This window comes from Globicephala melas, chromosome X (genome assembly GCF_963455315.2).
Source record: "Globicephala melas chromosome X, mGloMel1.2, whole genome shotgun sequence".
Classification (NCBI taxonomy): Eukaryota; Metazoa; Chordata; class Mammalia; order Artiodactyla; family Delphinidae; genus Globicephala; species Globicephala melas.
The window spans coordinates 13,194,688-13,213,054 of NC_083335.1; the positions used below are offsets into that span (position 1 = coordinate 13,194,688).

Here is an 18,367-nt window from a genome sequence, read left to right on the forward strand (position 1 = left end):
AATCCAGTAATGTGATTGTACTATGCAAGGTCAGATCTACAGGTACAAATTATACACATGCATGTTTATGAACAGGTTTTGGACACACTCAAAAGTGAGGCCTTTTAAACGTCTGCCTCAAGAAACCTACAGAAATATTCTAAAGAGAGAGGGAGAGCATATCAACATTAACCTATCATGTTTTTCAAGCACATGTGTTTCTGTTTCCCATTAATAGCATTTTAGTTAAAATCAAACACCACACATTACAGCAAAACACTATAGTATGTAAAAACCTAACACAACACACCACAATACAATACAATGAAATACAGTAATGGGGAAAATGGTATTGGATATATTTGTTACATCCTGAATCAAACCAACAGACTACTGTGTAAACAAAATGGTAAGGTAACACTTCCAAACAGACCGAACATTTATCCACCAAGAATGCACAATAAGCCAGCAGTCCACTGTAGAGATTCACTCAGCATAATGGTTATTGGAAAATCACAAAGAATAGTGTGATAAATTACAAAATGTTATGCTGTTCTACCTAATAATTCAAATAAGATAGACAGATGGTAGTTGTTAGTTTTCTGTTGGTGTTTTAACATCTCCATTGATTGTTTGATGCTTTGTTTTTTATTCAAATTTGTTGGTTGGTATGTTTGTTTTGTTTAATATATTGACTGCACCATGCTTATTGTTGTGTTGGTAGAAGAGGACATACGTGAATATACATAGAAAGGCCATATGGAGGTTCTCACGGAGAGATTCTGATACTCCATAACTCTGTTGTTCAGAATTTCAACTGAAATGGAAGAAAAAAAAGAGTGAGAAATATTGGAGGGTTATTGAAGTAGGGGTCAGGATACTTGGTTCTTGTTCCAGTTCTGTGTGTGAACCATATGCCAAGATATTCCCCACTCTGAATCTACGAAAATCGAGCTGTTGGAAATGCTCACTAAGGAGTCACATAGCATGACAGTCTGATAGTCTATGGTTCTCGCTGAGTGACAGTGTGGACAGTTGCCCTAAGTTAACAGAGATACACTCGGTTGTTTAAGGCACTGTCTACACCATGAACATCCACCCATCCATCCACTTCCTCCAACAAGCATATATTGACAAAACATACTGGATTCCATTTTGAAATATGCAAATATTAAACAAACTTTAAACTTTTTTCTGTATGTTTTGGAGCAGTGCAGGAATAGCCTAAGTGTGAATTCTCGGTATACAGTATTTTACAAAATTACATTTTTGCACTCTGGAGAAATTTTCAACAGCTGTTACATATTGCAATGATTATGATGTGCCAAATACCTCTAAATTTTCTAATGGAATCAAGTAAAAAAGAATCACTATTCCCAAACATGTTCTGTTGGAAAGTTAAATATATTTGACCACTTTTGTTTACCTTGATGTGAAGCAGCCCATGAGAATCAGGGAAGTGTTTACAAAGCCTATTATTCTCCTGTTCGTTGCTATTCCCAACTTGCCACTATCCAAAATGATACCCCTGAAAACTACTACAATATACAGCTACTTCAGTTATTCCGTGTACTCAAAGATGTCTTTTTTAAAACGCTCCTTATGATTGAAGGGACCTGTTATCTAATGTACAGCTATCTATATGCTCTGTCCAGAACAGTTAGTCTTCTGGGCCTGTGTGTCCTCAGCAGGAAAGAAATGCTAGCCAGGTTCTGGGGAACTAGTCCATCAAGAGAACAGAACTGTTGCCTTCTTCAACCAAGTGAAACACTCCAGGTGTGAGAACTTCAAGCTTTCAATGACTAATGGATGCAACTCAGAATCAGTGTATTTGTTTAATAACTCCCTATAATTATTAATTAAGATGCCTCAGCGTCTTGAGTGACTTTAAAAGTCACATGTTCCAAGTGAACAATTGCTCAAATTAAGTGTGTTGCCATTACAGGCTCTGGACCAGGCAAAGGAAATCAAAAGTGAAGGGGGAAAAAGCCGAAAACAACAACAAAAATTACCAAAAAAAAGGTGCCATGATGTGAGTGAAAATAATGATTAAATTATTAAATTATGTCACTCAAAATTGAAAACAGCTGGAGCAATTCTGCTAGACTTACATGGGAAGCAACACAAAGTGGCAGAATGTAAAAGCGCTATTTTCCATAACGTCTTTAGAAAAAGCATACTGCCTACTGTCTTTAAGATAACCATCTTAATCAAATTGTGACAAAATTACTTTGCTTTATTTCAATTAAAATAAAACAAAGCTAGAAAAATGTTAAAAGATTAAAATTCAAAATCGATCTGTGCCTTTGGCTAACCAATCATACCCCTTTAATAATGGGAAAACATTTGGGAATTTGTAAGCTCATTGGGAAAATACAATACCAGCTGTCATTTTCATATTAAAAAATTGCATATTTGCTGTCCATATTTCATTGTGGAAAATTTGGAATGCTTAAATCAAGCTCTAAGTTATAAGCAGTGCCTATTAATGAAAATATTTACCAAAGCCTTTAGCAAATGCAACTGTGTAGATAAAAGATATAACCTACAAATATTATATTAATACTTAAAGAGACTTACTGTTCTACTGGTAACTTCTACATCTGTGAAACAAACATGCTGCTATTCAGTTCATCTATTGATAATGGGGGTATCTATAGTAGTAAAAAAGATTTTAGATTAAAATAGTTTCTTGAGAGAATTCCATTTATTTTGTTCACTGCTTGGACATGGTAATCAATAACCGTAACCAATTTCACAGAAAAATTTAGACATACTAACCATATCCAATAATAGTTAACTTTGCGAAAAGCACAGGTTAGAATGTGGTTTGTTTCCCCAATGGATTAATGCTCTGTGTCCTAAATGTTTATCATACTTGTAATTGAAACAGCAGTGGAACTTGCAGTCTTTAAGAGTGGTTACCACTTTAACAAGGCAAAATGGCCATAATATTACACAATAATTATTCTAAGTATCTCCTTATAATTTCAAGACTCACCCCAAACTCATAATTTGCCTTGTGACTGCCTGTAAAAACCTCAAGCAAATGAAAATTAAAACAACACAAGCACATCTCATGTCGGTATGAGAAGGAATTTCGGATGTAATCACTGGGTAATGATAAGCATATCTGTGCCTTGGAAAGAAATGTGTTATCTTTCTTTCCAGTAGATCTAAAGGTAAAGGTGATGATAGTACTAAGTGAAAGTTCAAACGCAATAACCAAAAATGGTAGTCAACTAAAATAAATTCTCCTCTCAACCAATGAAGAAACATTTAAAAAATATTTAGTATATACCTTTGAGGATTGGTGTGGAAGCAACAACTATATATATAAGATGTCAAGAGTGACATCTGTAACCAATTAAAAAAACACTCTGCTGACTCATCTCAGGATGAACAGCAAAGCAGGAACATCCCTCTAGAATATACACAAAAAGAGAAATTCTAAATGTAACAATGGCTAAAGAAACACTTAAGAATAGGGACTAATGTCTCTCACCAATCCCAAAAGCATATACTGTGCCTTACCAACACACCTTAGTTAGCTAGGTCTGAACAGGTGAAATAAATGGCCAAACCTGATTGATTGTAGCTGTTGCAGCGAAGGGAACGCTGGTGGCAGGTGGTGTTGCTGCAGACACAGTGGTAGGTGTAGCACCGTGCATCATGGGCACTTTCAGTAGGAAATCATGGAAGCAACACACGAGGGGGTGGAGCATTTACGTAACCGTGACATACACGATGGAATGGGGCGTGGCAGGTATCACAGCAACAAGCCATGTAACATCATCATGATGGATACACCAGGGTGCAACATGCAATCACAGTCAGTGCAAAGCAACACAGCATGGAAGGGGGAAATATTTAAAAAGAGAAAAGGGGAAAGCCAATTATAGTTACCATTAAGGAAAATGGAATCATTCTCAACATTTAGTTAGTTTTTGAGCAGAATCACACTGTAGTTGACTTCAAGGGCCAAATTTTCAGAAGGGGTTACAATGGGTACCTATGACAAATCTGAGTTTACCAAGGCTATCTCTGTGGACAGCTAGTCAGGCAGAAATCGCTATGAACAGCTAGTCAAGCAGAAAAGTAACTGGGCTGTGCATTCAAAACGGGAGTAGGGAACTGTGAATTGGTGTTTGGTTTCGCTAACTCATGACAGACATGAGCGCTGTCACTGGATTTGCAGGTGCGAAGATATACTTACCTGATCTGTATACAAAAAGATCATAGTTTGCTTGGTGGGTATGCGGTAGGGGAGCAGATAAAGAATACAGTGGCCTATGCACGCAGGTTTTTCAGCACACCTCTGGCAAACCCCTTGCAAACTTAGGCTACTTATGAAACAACGTAGGCCATTTATTTATTGTTTCATAAATAGCCGAAATTTCCAAGGGGTACTTCATAGTAAATATCTGACAGAATCTTGTATTCACTGCAATATTACAGCGACAATGACTAGCAGCTGCAACATCTCTTTCAGGCTGATTTCTCTTTGCCTTTTCTAGTTTCTATGTCATTTTGAAAGCTGCTGGGATGCTTTCCTTATTTCTAGCTCATTTTGGATAGCAAGCCAAGGAATTAATGTGTGAATGGCACGTGTGCATATGTGATAATTTGCATCTATAATATATCGATTGAGTTCAGATTTTCTGAAAGTCTACAGAGAAAGTGAATGGCCTGGAGAGAGGAAAATCAACACATGCAACGTCACAGAAACCACAAATGTACCCCAAATGGCGATTAACAGAAACTCTGTAGTTATCTCTCATGCTCATCTCTAGTTATCCATTACCTATCAACATCCCTTATTGTAGCACATGCCAATTCTAAAAACACTCTTGTTTTCCCTTTGGGAGCACAAGAACTGTGCAGAAAGCAGCACCACTGAAGCATGCAGTTTGCATTCCTACACTGAGCTCTTAGGTGAAAGGACAAGGGAGCAGAGTCACAAAATGGGAAGATGGAGACACATTTCACGAACTTGCAGAAGTATGCTCTTCTAATCACATGCATATGATGCTTCTGTTAGTACCAGTGGAAATGTTTTTAATTCTGACAGAGCACAGCTAATAACAGGGGCCTCACCTGTTAGTGAGTGCTACTACTATGTAGTTGTCATTTTGACTTTTTTTGTTTTATCTTGATAAACCTGTTAGTCCCTTTTGGGTTCTGCATCGACTTTGGTTGACCAATGGGATGGAGGTCAAAGCTGTTGCGAACTCTCAAAAAGAATAAAAGGAACTGGATTGATATGAGATGGTGGGGTGAGGTGGGATAATTCCTCCCTGTATGGAACAGAGCTATTTTCTCCTGGTCTGTTCCTGGTGCCCATGGAAACTATAGGAGCTGTGAACTCCCTAGGAGTTCTGACAGGGAAACAAGTCCCTTTCCTTGTCTTCTTCGGTGTTAGTGATGTACAAAATGGTTTCGAGATGGCTACCATATTGGATAGGTGGCTAATTAAAGGATCTGTGTGCAACTGGTTATTAAAAATCACATACCCCCAAAGAGTCATTTTGAAATGATTCTGTGGTGCCTGGTTTCCGTGCAGATAGCACTTCATCCTAGAACACTATAGAAATCATCACAAAACACTACAGAATGCTCTAGCTTTGCTTTTTTGCAACATCTGAGTATTGAATGATTTTGATCTTATGGATAACTTTGTTTTGGAGGAATTGTTGTGTTGTACTTTACAAATTATACATTTAAAATATTTTAAATATTTTACAATTTCTTAGTAACAGATGTAAAGCTAAGAATAAAACTGCCCATTCTGGCTAGATAAGGAAATGTTTCAAAATATTTCAGCTACTATTTTTAGGGTGAAAATACAGAAATGGCAGGGTCGGTATTTGACCACAGTGGCAACCAACTGTGAGAGTGTAGGACTGTTGTGATTCCACAAAGACATGTAACAGACAGCACCATATTAAACCTTAAATACTCAGAAAATGTCCAGCCACGTCATCCAGTTGCTTGTCTCTTTCATAGTCACAACAGAAAAACACTTTTTTTCAGACTGTAAAAAGTTGAGAATTTTTGTACAAAACCTACCAATACTTGAAGCAGGTACCATGCACAGTATTGGCCCTGTACACCATGCAGAAAAGCGTGAAAAGTAAAGAAAAGAGATATTTCATTATTGAAGTTTTACTGATAGAAATAATTTCTAACTAGAAAGATATTCTTAGCAATATTAATCAATCAGCACATGCATATCCAGTAATCTCCCATGCTCACAATTACAGCTTAAGATCCCAAACCCAGGTAATCAAAGTAATTCTTGGATTCTTAGGTATAAAAATGAACATTAATTTTTCTTTAAAGGTATTAGCTCACTTAAATTACATATTTATTCTGGACGAATACATCCTAAGTGATTTTTATTATGAAAGGAAGAATTTTAATTTATTATACGTACAATTTTCAAAATATGCACCAGGATCTGGCAGCTGGTGCCAATAAGTTGTACTTAGGGCACTAATCTATTATCATTGCTTTCTCCACCTCGCAACCAAGGACTTGACTGTGAACATATGGCAAACAGGCTTTTCATCAAGAGGGGGCTCTCAGCCTGACAAGTTTTTCTTTTGCTATTAATTAAGGAGAAAGGGATTCTTCTGATGTTTTTGCTTGTAAATCTAGATTTTAAATTAGCCAAATCCAGCCCAACAAGTCTAAAAATTGTGTTTTTAAATGATATCATGAGGAACTATTGTGGTTAGTTAACTAGACAAAAGACTGGATTTTTATGGCTTCTTTCAAAATTAATTAACTGATTAATGTATCAGTTAACCAATGGGTTTCTTCAAGTCCAGGCATACAATACCATGTGCTTAGTATGTTTATAATTAACAAGGTTTCTAAATTAATTTTTAAAGCATGTAACTTTCATTTAACAGTTTCCAAACTGGGGCATTTATGATTCTGACAAAAAAAAAAATCTACCATACTCCCAGGGGTTAGTATTTTCAACTTATGCCTAAGAGACTATATGCTTGTTCTTAAAGTACTGAACCACTGGAAGAAAAGTAATTCCCCTCATATATGATATTTGTTTGACCTCAGCTCTTCTGCTTCTGGGCCTGCATGAATGCTGGTTTGAGACCATATCTGGTCATGGAAATAATTTCATTTTGCCAGCTACAAATCAACCAGCAGCATGTGGGATCTTGCCGGACCAGGGCTCGAACCCGTGTCCCCTGCACTGGCAGGTGGATTCTTAACCACTGTGCCACCAGGGAAGCCCCCTATGATATTTATTTGAAAAAATTATGGCTTAAATTTTTCTTTTCAATTTAGTGCAAAACTGTTATGCTATTAAATATAGTTGAATGTAGGAGGTAATAAAATATGCCACAAAGTGTCAGGAAAATGTGATAAACTGCTATATATTTTATATTAACTGGTTTAAGAGTTAGAGGCTAAAACTACCTGTTTTATATATATACTACACTGTATTATATTGTAAATGCAAGGGTAGTTTTATTATAACTATCTTTGGCATATCAAAGATATATGGACTACCTATTTTTGCAATGCTGAAGCTTGGAAACTTTCTTTTTTTTTTTTGAGGGCAGACCATTGTCTTTGAAAGTGATACCTAAGAATCAAGGAATTAGTTTGAGACTGAAACAAGTGAATCAAACATGAGACGCAAAAATTAGGAAATGCTCAAAAGAAAAATGTTGACAGTGTTTCCTAGTTTGATTTCAAAACCATTAATTATCAGGAATCATAGGAAAGCAGTTTGTTCAGTATACAAACAGATTGAGCATAGCTGCCTTGTTTTATTTCTAACCACAATATCTGTTGACCGTTCTCACATAAATGCTCTTTGGAAGCTGGTGGGCACTGTATTCATTCGCAACATCAAGCAACTCATGGTGCCCAGAGCCCCGTTCTCACCTGCAGGGATAAATGCCGGCTGCGGGAGTTGCAGGTTAGCCAGAGCCTGCTGGCAGTGGAAAACACTGGGATTAAAGACCGGGGTGGCACCATTGGTCTTTTCAAGTGCTGATCTCTTTGGTATCAGTTGAAGTGCACCGGGCTGCAGGGCCTGTGAGGGAAGGGTGGATTAATAAATAGTATTAAGGAAAGTAAAATATGTACACAAACCAAGCAAGCAGCAGTTAGATAAGGTCTGGCCTGGGAACCCTTTGCAAGGGTCGCCATTGAGCAAGGTAACCAACTTCAGAGATGAAGCCGTTGACTATATGAGTACATACTCAGTCCAAAACAGAAAATAAACATACAGGGGGGAAAAGAAGCTTTTCAACTTCACTAATTTAGACAAATTAATGAAGCTGAAAAGGACCTCATCGTGTGGGCTGGATGTGACAGGATGCTGTTGACAGCAAATAATCATTTAAAATTAACATCTAAAGGATGCTCATCTCCTAACCTATTAAAATGAGATTAGCAGAAGCAACAGATATAGCAGAAAAGAAATTTTTGCCAGTTACAATTCCAATATAAATCTAGGAGATAAATGGTATGTAGGTGAAAAAACAGATGTCAGTAGATCAGAGTCTAAAGCTCCAAAATCCAAAATTCAATTTATACAAGGATTTCAGGTCCAAACCCTATAACTGTATATTTCCCAACTAACATGTAAGGAAAAAGCAAATGAATTAATCTGCCCCCGCCACCTCACCCAGATAGCATAGATAGCAAAATGTATGCAGTTCTCACTTAGAGAGACTTGCTGTGCATTTCGGTATGTACTGCTTGCTTTGTTGTAAGGTTTAATTCTGAAACCTCTTAGCGTTTTAAAATCCTCCTTTCATGTCTACAATTCTTTCAAAATCCCACTGTGCTTAAAATATTCAGTCAAAGCTCCCCCTGGATCAGATTCATTGGAGAAATTTGACATTACTTTACATTTTTTCCTCAGCAAATTGCACAGTACTTTAAAAACTTGTCCCAGCAACAACGATTGGGTATGCTCCAAATTCTTAAGGAGACGGGCACACTTATGCTGAGTATCTAGCCTTCCACAAGCCGAAAAGGGGCATGCCATGACCTCCTTATTCCTATGGACAAGAAGGCCTAATGGTACCTCTATTTTCATTTGGGAAATAAATATCACGCCTTCAAGTCTTTCCTTTTAAATGCATACAAGCTGCTTTCAGTAAAGACAACCTGAGCTGTGCACATGAACACGAACAGGGTAAAAATCTCTGCTTCACAAAGCATTTCAACTCTGAATCTTTAAAATATAGAAAGCTTAAATTTCTTCATGCAGCCTCCTTTGTTTAATCTTACCTCAAACAAATTCCTATGGGCCAGTGTTACTTTACCTTTAAGACGCTGCTCTGATCAGTCACTCAGAAAAGAATTCTATATTGACGTTCAAAAGTACCAGTTGAAGACCTTACTATATATAGTATGTTTAACTCTCTACATGGATATTTGGGGCTGACTTATATGCATTCTAACAAACACACCAAAATCATCAGAAATAGGCACATACATACGAAGGCTCCATGACTGAGCATTGGACAGGTAGGTACACCATGGCACAGGCACGGTATTCCTTGTACATCCCATGCATATGAGAACCTTTATTTTTAGGGGGCCAACTGTATTCCTCTCCTTTACAATAGGGTGCGTTGTTTCTGAACTGTATGCCACCAACAGAAATAACCTAACAATTGGAGGCTTAAATTCTGCATTGAATATTCTGGATACCTTCCTATTTTCATAGCTTAAAATTCCCTCATCCAAAATAATTTAAGACAAAAAATATTTGGTGAAGTCTTTTTTGACGTTCGTTAACAAATTCCGCTGTCCAGATCAAGCCAGAAAATAAGTTTGTTCTATTTTGGTACTCAGCTCTTTCACAAAGTATTGGGTTCAGTTTTGAGAGAGCAGGGGTACTGAGAAAGAGAACAAGTCCAAATTTGGGGTGTTTGGCTTAGGGAAAAGACATGAGAATCAGGCTCCTATGAAATAGGGATTGGCATGTTTTGCAATAAACTAAGTGTAAGTTCCAGTTACAACAAGGTAGATTTTAACTTAGTATGAGGAAAACCTTCTCAACAAATAGGGAAGTCTGAAAACAAATGTATCTCTCTTATGAAAAGGAAAGGTCTCTGTCATGGGCTTCAGGGTCATGGAGGTGATTTTTTTTCCACAGCCGGGAAAAATGAGGTTTCCTCAGGGTTTTGTCCCTTATTGGGGTTATACCCTATTACATGAGGAAAAGCCCAGACTATAAAAGAAATGAATAGCCCACAGCCTATCAAAATAATTGACAGCTGTGACAAGCGTAAGTAATCGTAATTCCTATTTTTTAACCTATCACGCTATAGTGTCATGCAAATAGTTTCCTACCTCCTATCTTTTCGTGGTTCAGTAGGACTAACTTTTCCCCCAAATTTACTTACTAGGGCAACTCAATAGCCAGGCCTCTTCTCCAACCATGTAGAAATTCCCCCCCAGCCTTGGCTGGCTGCTGACTTGAAATCATTAACCTTTGGGAAATTAGAACCTATTTTCCACCCCATCCTCCAAGTCCTCTGTTTGTGAAAGGCATTAAGGATGTTACCAGCAAAGTGACCATCTAGGTGGCTCACGGGGCAGAAAGGCAACTTTCTGCCTTTTTACGATATTAAGGTTAGTTAGGCTATAAAACCACTCCAAAATAATTTACTGTTTAAGTTGTATAATTTACTCTTTCTTTAAAAATGGGAGAAAAAGCACAGTAAGTTAAAATCATTAGGAAAGATTTTAAATAGTTATTTTTAGAAAATTTTAGTGAACTAGAATAAATAGGTTCTCTCTTTTCCAGCTTATAACCTGGGCAATTCATTTTAAGGTCCCCTCATGACCATCCAAGATCATGGTTCCAGGATATTAGACAAATTGAGGGATATAAGAATCATTTATCCCCAAACAGTCGACGAGTCCTGGCCTGTTCTTACCATGGCAGTGGCAGCTGAATGGTTCATCTGGTGATGAGCTGCCTTGAGTCTGGCTTGCAAGTGCGCAGGAGGATGAAAGTACTTGCATTTCTCCCGGGAGCATCGACCTTTGATATAATCCATGCAGATGGTCACGGTATTATCACTTGCCTCAATCATGGAAACATCAGTAGGGTGAGCATAGCGGCAATCGTTCTCACCACGGGTACAATTTCCACGCTGAAATTCACGGCAAACCTTAAAGAAAAAAAAAATCACATTGATGCTTGGAAGGTGATTAGCTTTTATTTATTTTGCCAGTGAATGTATAAGAGCAACAGTATACATTCTTTTGTCATCTATTTAGGAAAAATTCTAAAAGCTGAAGGATAATGTCGAGCCATATTCACTATGAGATGTAAACCTAAACAAAATTTCTATTCCGAGGAAGAAAAACTCCAATCTTCCCAAAGGAAAAGTTTGTCTGCTTTCCTTACATTGAAATGCAAGTATTGTTGAAAACCAGTTTTTAATCCTCCACTTGATACACAGCCTAAAGTGTAATTAGCTAAGTTTGCAAGAGGGGGTTATTTTGTTAAGCTCCAAGATGTGTCTTTATTACACAGCAATGTGCTTTCTTTTTTTTTTAAAATTAATTTATTTATTTTTGGCCTGCATTGGGTCTTCGTTGCTGCGCGGGGGCTTTCTCTAGTTGTGGCTAGCGGGGACTACTCTTCATTGCGGTGCGCGGGCTTCTCATTGCGGTGGCTTCTCTTGTTACGGAGCACGGGCTCTAGGTGTGCGGGCTTCAGTAGTTGTGGCACACAGGCTCAGTAGTTGTGGCTCGCGGGCTCTAGAGTGCAGGCTCAGTAGCTGTGGTGCACAGGCTTAGTTGCTCCGCAGCACGTGGGATCTTCCTGGACCAGGGCTCGAACCGTGTCCCCTGCATTGGCAGGCAGATTCTTAACCACTGCGCCACCAGGGAAGTCTGGCAATGTGCTTTTTACAAGCAGACTTGTGGACCATGACTAAAGGACATGCACAGATTCCAGTTCAATACATGGCAAGGCATTTAAGGAGCTGCCAATGGAGCTGAATTTTTGATTATTCTAGCAAGTAGAGACTCATCAACGAATACAGTAATCCCACTCTGCAAAGCTGGAGCCTGGCTGAAAGGAGCATTCCCACCAGACTTTCTGTGCCATAGCAAAGGAGATGCACAGTCTGCAGCTGGGTACACTAAGACATTGTTTGACCTACTATACAACCGTGCACTTCATAACAGGGTAAAATTGCAGTAATAAAATGTCTAACATTTCTCTGAAGTTATATTCCATAAGCTTAAAATTCAGATGTACTTATTTAAAGCATTGAAAACATTGGGCTCTAAGAATGTTTATGCATAAGGTTAATATCTACCCCATAGGGATTTATATATTTCTACACAAATACCTCCAGTTTATCTGAACGCATCGGTTTTGGACCAGGAGCTCCTGGCAGTGGGAGAGGCGGGTTTCCAGAAATCAGCACAGGTGCATTTGGTAAAAGTTCGGCAGGGACCAGGCCCATCCCAGGATGAGGTAAGTAGGGATTGAAAGCCATGGCAGGATTAGCTGCCAGGGATGGAGTCACAGGAAAAGAAGTCTGTATGATTAAAAGAGAAAAAAAGGTGTTAGAGGTCAATAGAATATTCCTATTATTACACAAGGAAGCATTCTTTCAAAAAGCTCAAGTCATATCAAAAGTTACCATTGTATTTTCTGCTTTATTTTTAGTCTCATACTAATTCCCATAAAGGAGGAGTTCCTTTTAAAACCACAAATCTCTTTGAGTAACAAATTTATTGGTAACCTGATAAGCCAAGCCACATAATTTTAACAGTCATAAGTAAATTAAATCCCACTGATGGAGTCTGTTCCAAATGTGTTTTCTCTAGCACTTCCATTTTTACCTAAAAACCATGTCACCAACGATATCAAATACGTGGGCAATCTGCCTTATCTCCTCACACAAGCATGGCCTTTGCACACAGACTTCAGGTTCTCCCCCTTCATGCCACCCTCTTCCTTCCCTTCCCCTTCCTCGCAGTACTGCTTGGCTCCAAAGCTGCTGGTCCTACCATGGTTCCCAACTGCCCTACCAAACACTTGCTTCTTGGCCCACTATCAATTAAGGAAGAAAGCAAGAAGGCAGGAAGAAAGGGGTAGATTTTGAAAAGTGAGAGCTGTAAGAGCTTCTTGCTGTCTATCCAAAATGAAATTAGTACGGTCATTTTTTTTAGAGGTCTTATTTTACAAATGAATCTGACTTGCCTAGCCTTGTCTTTATCTGAGGGATCAGATGATGTGCACAGTTAAAAAGGGGGCCCTGAACATGCTACGAGAATCCCTATTAGGCAGGAAGAGATAACAGGATTATAAGGTACATACACTAGAGTATAACTTGTAAAGAAAAGTCTTGGAAATGCAAAGGAATCTTACTGGTTTTTCTATTTTTTTTTATTAACAGGTTATTTTATTTGACTCAAATCTTATTGTAAACATCACAAAAAATGTTAATCTCCATAAATACTCAACCTTTATGGAGACAACAAAAAACTAATTTAGGCTAATTGAAAATAAATTCTGAACTGACAAATACATATAATGTATGGTAACACAGCATAGTTATAAACACTTCACTCTAGATGATACACAGTTTTGTTATTAATTCTCACTTAATCTAAATGGAAATTATTGAAAACTTTTAGTCAAATGTTTGGTTTTTCTTTTTTTTTGACATCTTTATTGGAGTATAATTGCTTTACATTGTTGTGTTAGTTTCTGCTGTATAACAAAGTGAATCAGCTGTACATATACATATATCCCCATATATCCTCCCTCTTGCGTCTCCCTCCCACCCTCCCTATCCCACCCCTCTAGGTAGTCCTGATCTCAAAGAGTTTCATATATGTACTGCCTTTATTATCTGTAACCACATAATTTATCACTTTACTGTGCTGTTTTCCAGTTTGTTCCCTATGTGGGTGTCTTTTCTTCTCCATGTGGTCATAATTTCTTTGATAGTTCTCTTGTCTCCCCTATAGTACCCAATATATAGTGAATGACTGATATAATCAATGACATAATTTAAAAATAATGTAAGCATTTTAATGAATGAATAACAAATCATGGTTAAATATAGGACATTTCTAATAGTGACTTTATAAGGTAGGTAGCGCATTGTCATGCAAATGGTGATGTCTCATGTATTACTAATAGCATTGTTCTTTCTTGCTTTCTTTTTATTTCTTCCACTAAAACAATAATCTGTTGCACTGCCAAGCTATGCCCACACCTTCTGCTAAATCACATTAATAGGAACAGCTCTAAATGCAGGCAGAATAGAAGTCTATTGAGTATGAAGTGGGGGGCGATCTATATTCATGGCGCCACACCCTAGTCGGACTTGAAACTTTCAATAGCACAGCCTTCTCCGTGAAACCCCTGTTATAAACAACATTCAGCTTGGAAGGAAGGACTTCCCCATTAGCACTCTACCTTAGATGAGTTTATCATTAGCTAACTGGCAAATTTGGAAGGGCAGAAAGAGCATGCCCCCTCCTCCCCAAACTGGCAAGACTCACCAGGGTTAAGCAGAGAAGGCATGGTGGCCAAGAGCTTTAAGAGGAAAGGGGTGACGTCAGGTGGCAGGAAAGATGATGGGGCAGTCAGGGAGGTGCTTTAAGGTTTGAGGACAAAAGCCAAGGGCTGACCCAGCCTAACTAGCGCTGTGATGTCACAGGGAATAGGGACATGTCATACTTCTCATGGAATGAAAACTATTGAATTAAAAGGAAAACTTGCAGGTGAGTGAATTTTCCAGATTAAAAAATCATTAATCACTAATAAATAACCGATCAATAATATTTAAGAATAATGTACATGTAAGCAATGCTTCCTATTTATAATAGCTCTGAACTTCTGTATTTTTTCCTTCCTTTTTTGGGGGAAATTTCCTGGTTAACTTCTGCTTTCTTTAGAATATGTTTTAACCCTCTCACGTTTGTTATATGTTCCAATTGTATGAAAACAAGCTGAAAATGAAAAGTCTATATAAATAGTGCAAGGGACTTGCTGAAAAAGTTTAGGGTTTGTAAGGTTATACTGTGCCATGTTTAGGTTTTAAAGTTAGTATTGTAGATTTTATAACCATTTTCCTCCTTGGTATAAACTTCATTCTATAACTGTTTATTGAGAAGAAGCAGGTTTTTTTTATTCCCAACCCTCGGGCACAGGGAGGAACTCCTGAGTTTCTTATTTATTTTCAAATGGACATTTCTGTTTCTCACCACCACCTCTGCCCCACGGTAACCACTCCATTTTCATGAATGTGAACATTCAAGGGCTTAGCTTTAGTTAACAGCCACCTGTTATATCAGGCAGCCTGCAAGTTCACACATTCAATTTTAATAAGCGACTTTAATCCTTCCTATACCTGTATTGCAGCCTTTGATGTCAGTTGAGCTAACATGAACCAATTAGTGGGGTAATCTTAATATTAAAGAAAAAGGTTCCTAACAGGTTGAATCTGATTTCTATTTACAACCTGAATGGTCTGGGCACTTAAATATGTTTCAGATATTCACTCAAACCTAAATTATTTCCTAAATATTTGAAAATATGAGAAAACTTTCCCTCCTAGAACAGGGGGTATGGATTTTCATCTTTCTCTGAGACTTATAAAACCAACACGAATGATGGCGACAACTGACTATATGAATAAAACGATCACCTAGACAATTATTTACCCTCAATGTCTCTTGCAGTATTAGCTGCTAGGGTAGGAATTCCCGCGAGCTACCAGTTACTTGCACAGTACCTAGGAACTATCAGGGCCTTAGGAAATGCCTTCTAAAATTTGGTGAATTGCCTTTAGAACAGAGGCACCTAATCTTTTTCGAGTCCTGAACTTCTCTGAGAGTCTGATGAGAGCTGTAGACCCTGTCCACGGAAAAATTCATATGTGCATAAACTGCATGTGATCTCAAGAAGTTCAAGGACCTCATGAAACTCACCCCTGGTGTGGGGTTATGGACGACTTACTGTTTAAGAGCTTGTGTTCTAGGGTAACGGTTGGCAAACCACATCTCCTGAACCAAATCCAGCCTGCCCTGTTTTTGTATGGCCAGAATGGTAAGAGAGGTTTCTACATTTTTATTTTATTTTTTTTTAAATTTTATTTGAATTATAGTTGATATACAATGTTGTGTTAGTTTCTGGTGTACAGCAAAGTGATTCAGTATATATATATATATATATACACACACACACACACACACATATACTACTTTTTCATATTCTTTTCCATTATGGTTTATTATAGGATATTAAATATAGTTCCCTGTGCTATACAGTAGGACCTTGTTGTTTACGCATTCTATACGTATTAGTTTGCAACTGCTAGTCCCAAACTCCCAATTCAACCCCCCCACCCCTCCCCCCTGGCAACCACAAGTCTGTTCTCTATGTCTGTGAGTCTGTCTCTGTTTTGTAGATAAGTTCATTTGTGTCACATTTTAGATTCCACATGTAAGTGATATCATATGGTATTTGTCTTTCTCTTTCTGACTTACTTTACTTAGTATGATAATCTCTAGGTCCATCCATGTTGCTGCAAATGGCATTAATTCATTCTTTTTTATGGCTGAGTAATATTCCATTGTATACATATACCACATCTTCTTTATCCATTCATCCATTGATGGACATTTAGATTGTTTCCATGTCTTGGCTATTGTAAATAATGCTGCTATGAACATAGGGGTGCATGTATCTTTCCAAATTATAGTTTTGTCTGGATATATGCCCAGGAGTGGGATTGATGGATCATATAGCAACTCTATTTTGTAGTCTTTTGAGGAACCTCCATACTGTTCTCCATAGCGGTTGTACCAATTTACATTCCCACCAACAGTGTAGGAGGGTTCCCTTTTTTTCCACACCCTCTCCAACATTTGTTATTCTCTACCTTTTTAAATGGTTGAAAAAAGGTACAAGATAAGTAATATTTCATAACACATGAAAATTATATGCAATTCGTGTTTCAGTGTCCATAAATAAATTCCACTGCACTCACTCGTAGGCCTATATAACAAAAAGTGTGGATATCTGTTTTCTCTCTTGTTACAGAAGTACCTACATAATATCCTCAACTTTGTTTCTTTCCCACAAATCCTCAAATACTTTTATTAGTCATTTAGAGAAAATTTTGCTGACCCTCATTCTAAAGGATTCCAAAAAATAAAGCACTCCATCAATTTCTGAAGTAAAGCACTAATTATATAAAAATCTATTGGTGTGAATTTAATACTTGTAGCAAGATTCCATAAGCTGAAGAAGTTAAACTTTACAAACAGATACTAAAGTATTCACTAAAATGTTCTTTTACATAGTTAGTAAAATTCATGTTCTTAACTATTTGTTTATAAAACAATAACTACTCAGTGACTAAGAATGGGGAGATAGATGGACTCCTGTAAAGGTAAAATTTTAGGAGCCACCACATTTTGGCCTTAAAGGATTCTGAAGCACCTCTGAATAATAATACAGCTCAGTGAAAAATGATGCCTCAAATAAATATGTCTAGTTCACATATACATCTTAGTAACACTGATTTATTACTTAAAATGAGTTATTCCTCAAGCTAGTATAAAGAAAAAAATTAAATGTTATGCTAAATCCATCTCTGTATCTCCCCACAGCCTAGATCTATTTGTAGTTACCTGAATAATATCCAAGGTCAGTTACAATTATTGTTGGATGAATGCAAGACACTTAAGTCTCTTAGGCTAATCCTGGCCTGAAGTCAACATCATAATTGAGGTCTCCTCTCTCTAAATTCCTGTCTAAAGGTGGACGACTAAACATTTTCTTTTATAGGATGGTAAACATTTGGTAACAATTTGTTGACTTGATTTTAATACCAGAAAAATAGCACTCTTAACTTTATCACTCATAAGACCTTAATTTTATTACTCATTTACAAGCATTTATACAGTACAAAAGGAAGCCCCTTTCCCCAGTCACCATGCATATTTCTATCCTTAGATAATCCCAAAGCACAATGAAATGTATCATTTTTGTTTCCATCAGACTTTACTAGCTGTTGACGAGGAGCACAACTGAATCGTTTTTGTTTCACAGTTTTTGCTTGGTCATCTCCACATTCTCTGAGCGTTGTTCTAGGGGGACTGCAGTGGCCAAAAGGCACACTGCAGGAGGCCCACATAACCTCCAGACTAGTTAATTGGTCCCTCAATAATTGAGAGTGAACTTTATAAACAGATGCAAGCCGATAGTGGTGTTTATGTACTAATCACACTTGTTAATGAATAAGTCACTGTGGCCCAAGAGAGAGTGAAGAAAAACAAATACATTCAAGGGTCAAAGTGAATAGTTATCTTCACCTAGACCTGGCTTTTCTGA

At 37.6% G+C, this 18,367-nt stretch overlaps 1 protein-coding gene across 2 annotated transcripts in view; it reads right to left on the reverse strand.

Moving 5' to 3' along the window:
* Positions 1-2,576: 2,576 nt before the first annotated feature.
* Positions 2,577-18,367, reverse strand: part of MBNL3 (muscleblind like splicing regulator 3) — a 60,021-nt gene continuing 44,230 nt past the window's right edge. Inside the window, exons 3-8 of one of the 2 annotated variants that reach the window (XM_060292167.1) lie at positions 12,354-12,545; positions 10,923-11,159; positions 7,903-7,948; positions 6,049-6,084; positions 3,564-3,658; positions 2,577-2,633 (exon numbers count right to left, since the gene is read on the reverse strand). In XM_060292167.1, coding sequence (XP_060148150.1) covers positions 2,577-2,633; positions 3,564-3,658; positions 6,049-6,084; positions 7,903-7,948; positions 10,923-11,159; positions 12,354-12,545 — 663 coding nt within the window. Of the gene's footprint in view, positions 2,634-3,563; positions 3,659-6,048; positions 6,085-7,902; positions 8,054-10,922; positions 11,160-12,353; positions 12,546-18,367 lie in introns of both variants that reach the window. The other variant, XM_030846524.2, reaches the window with a different exon arrangement.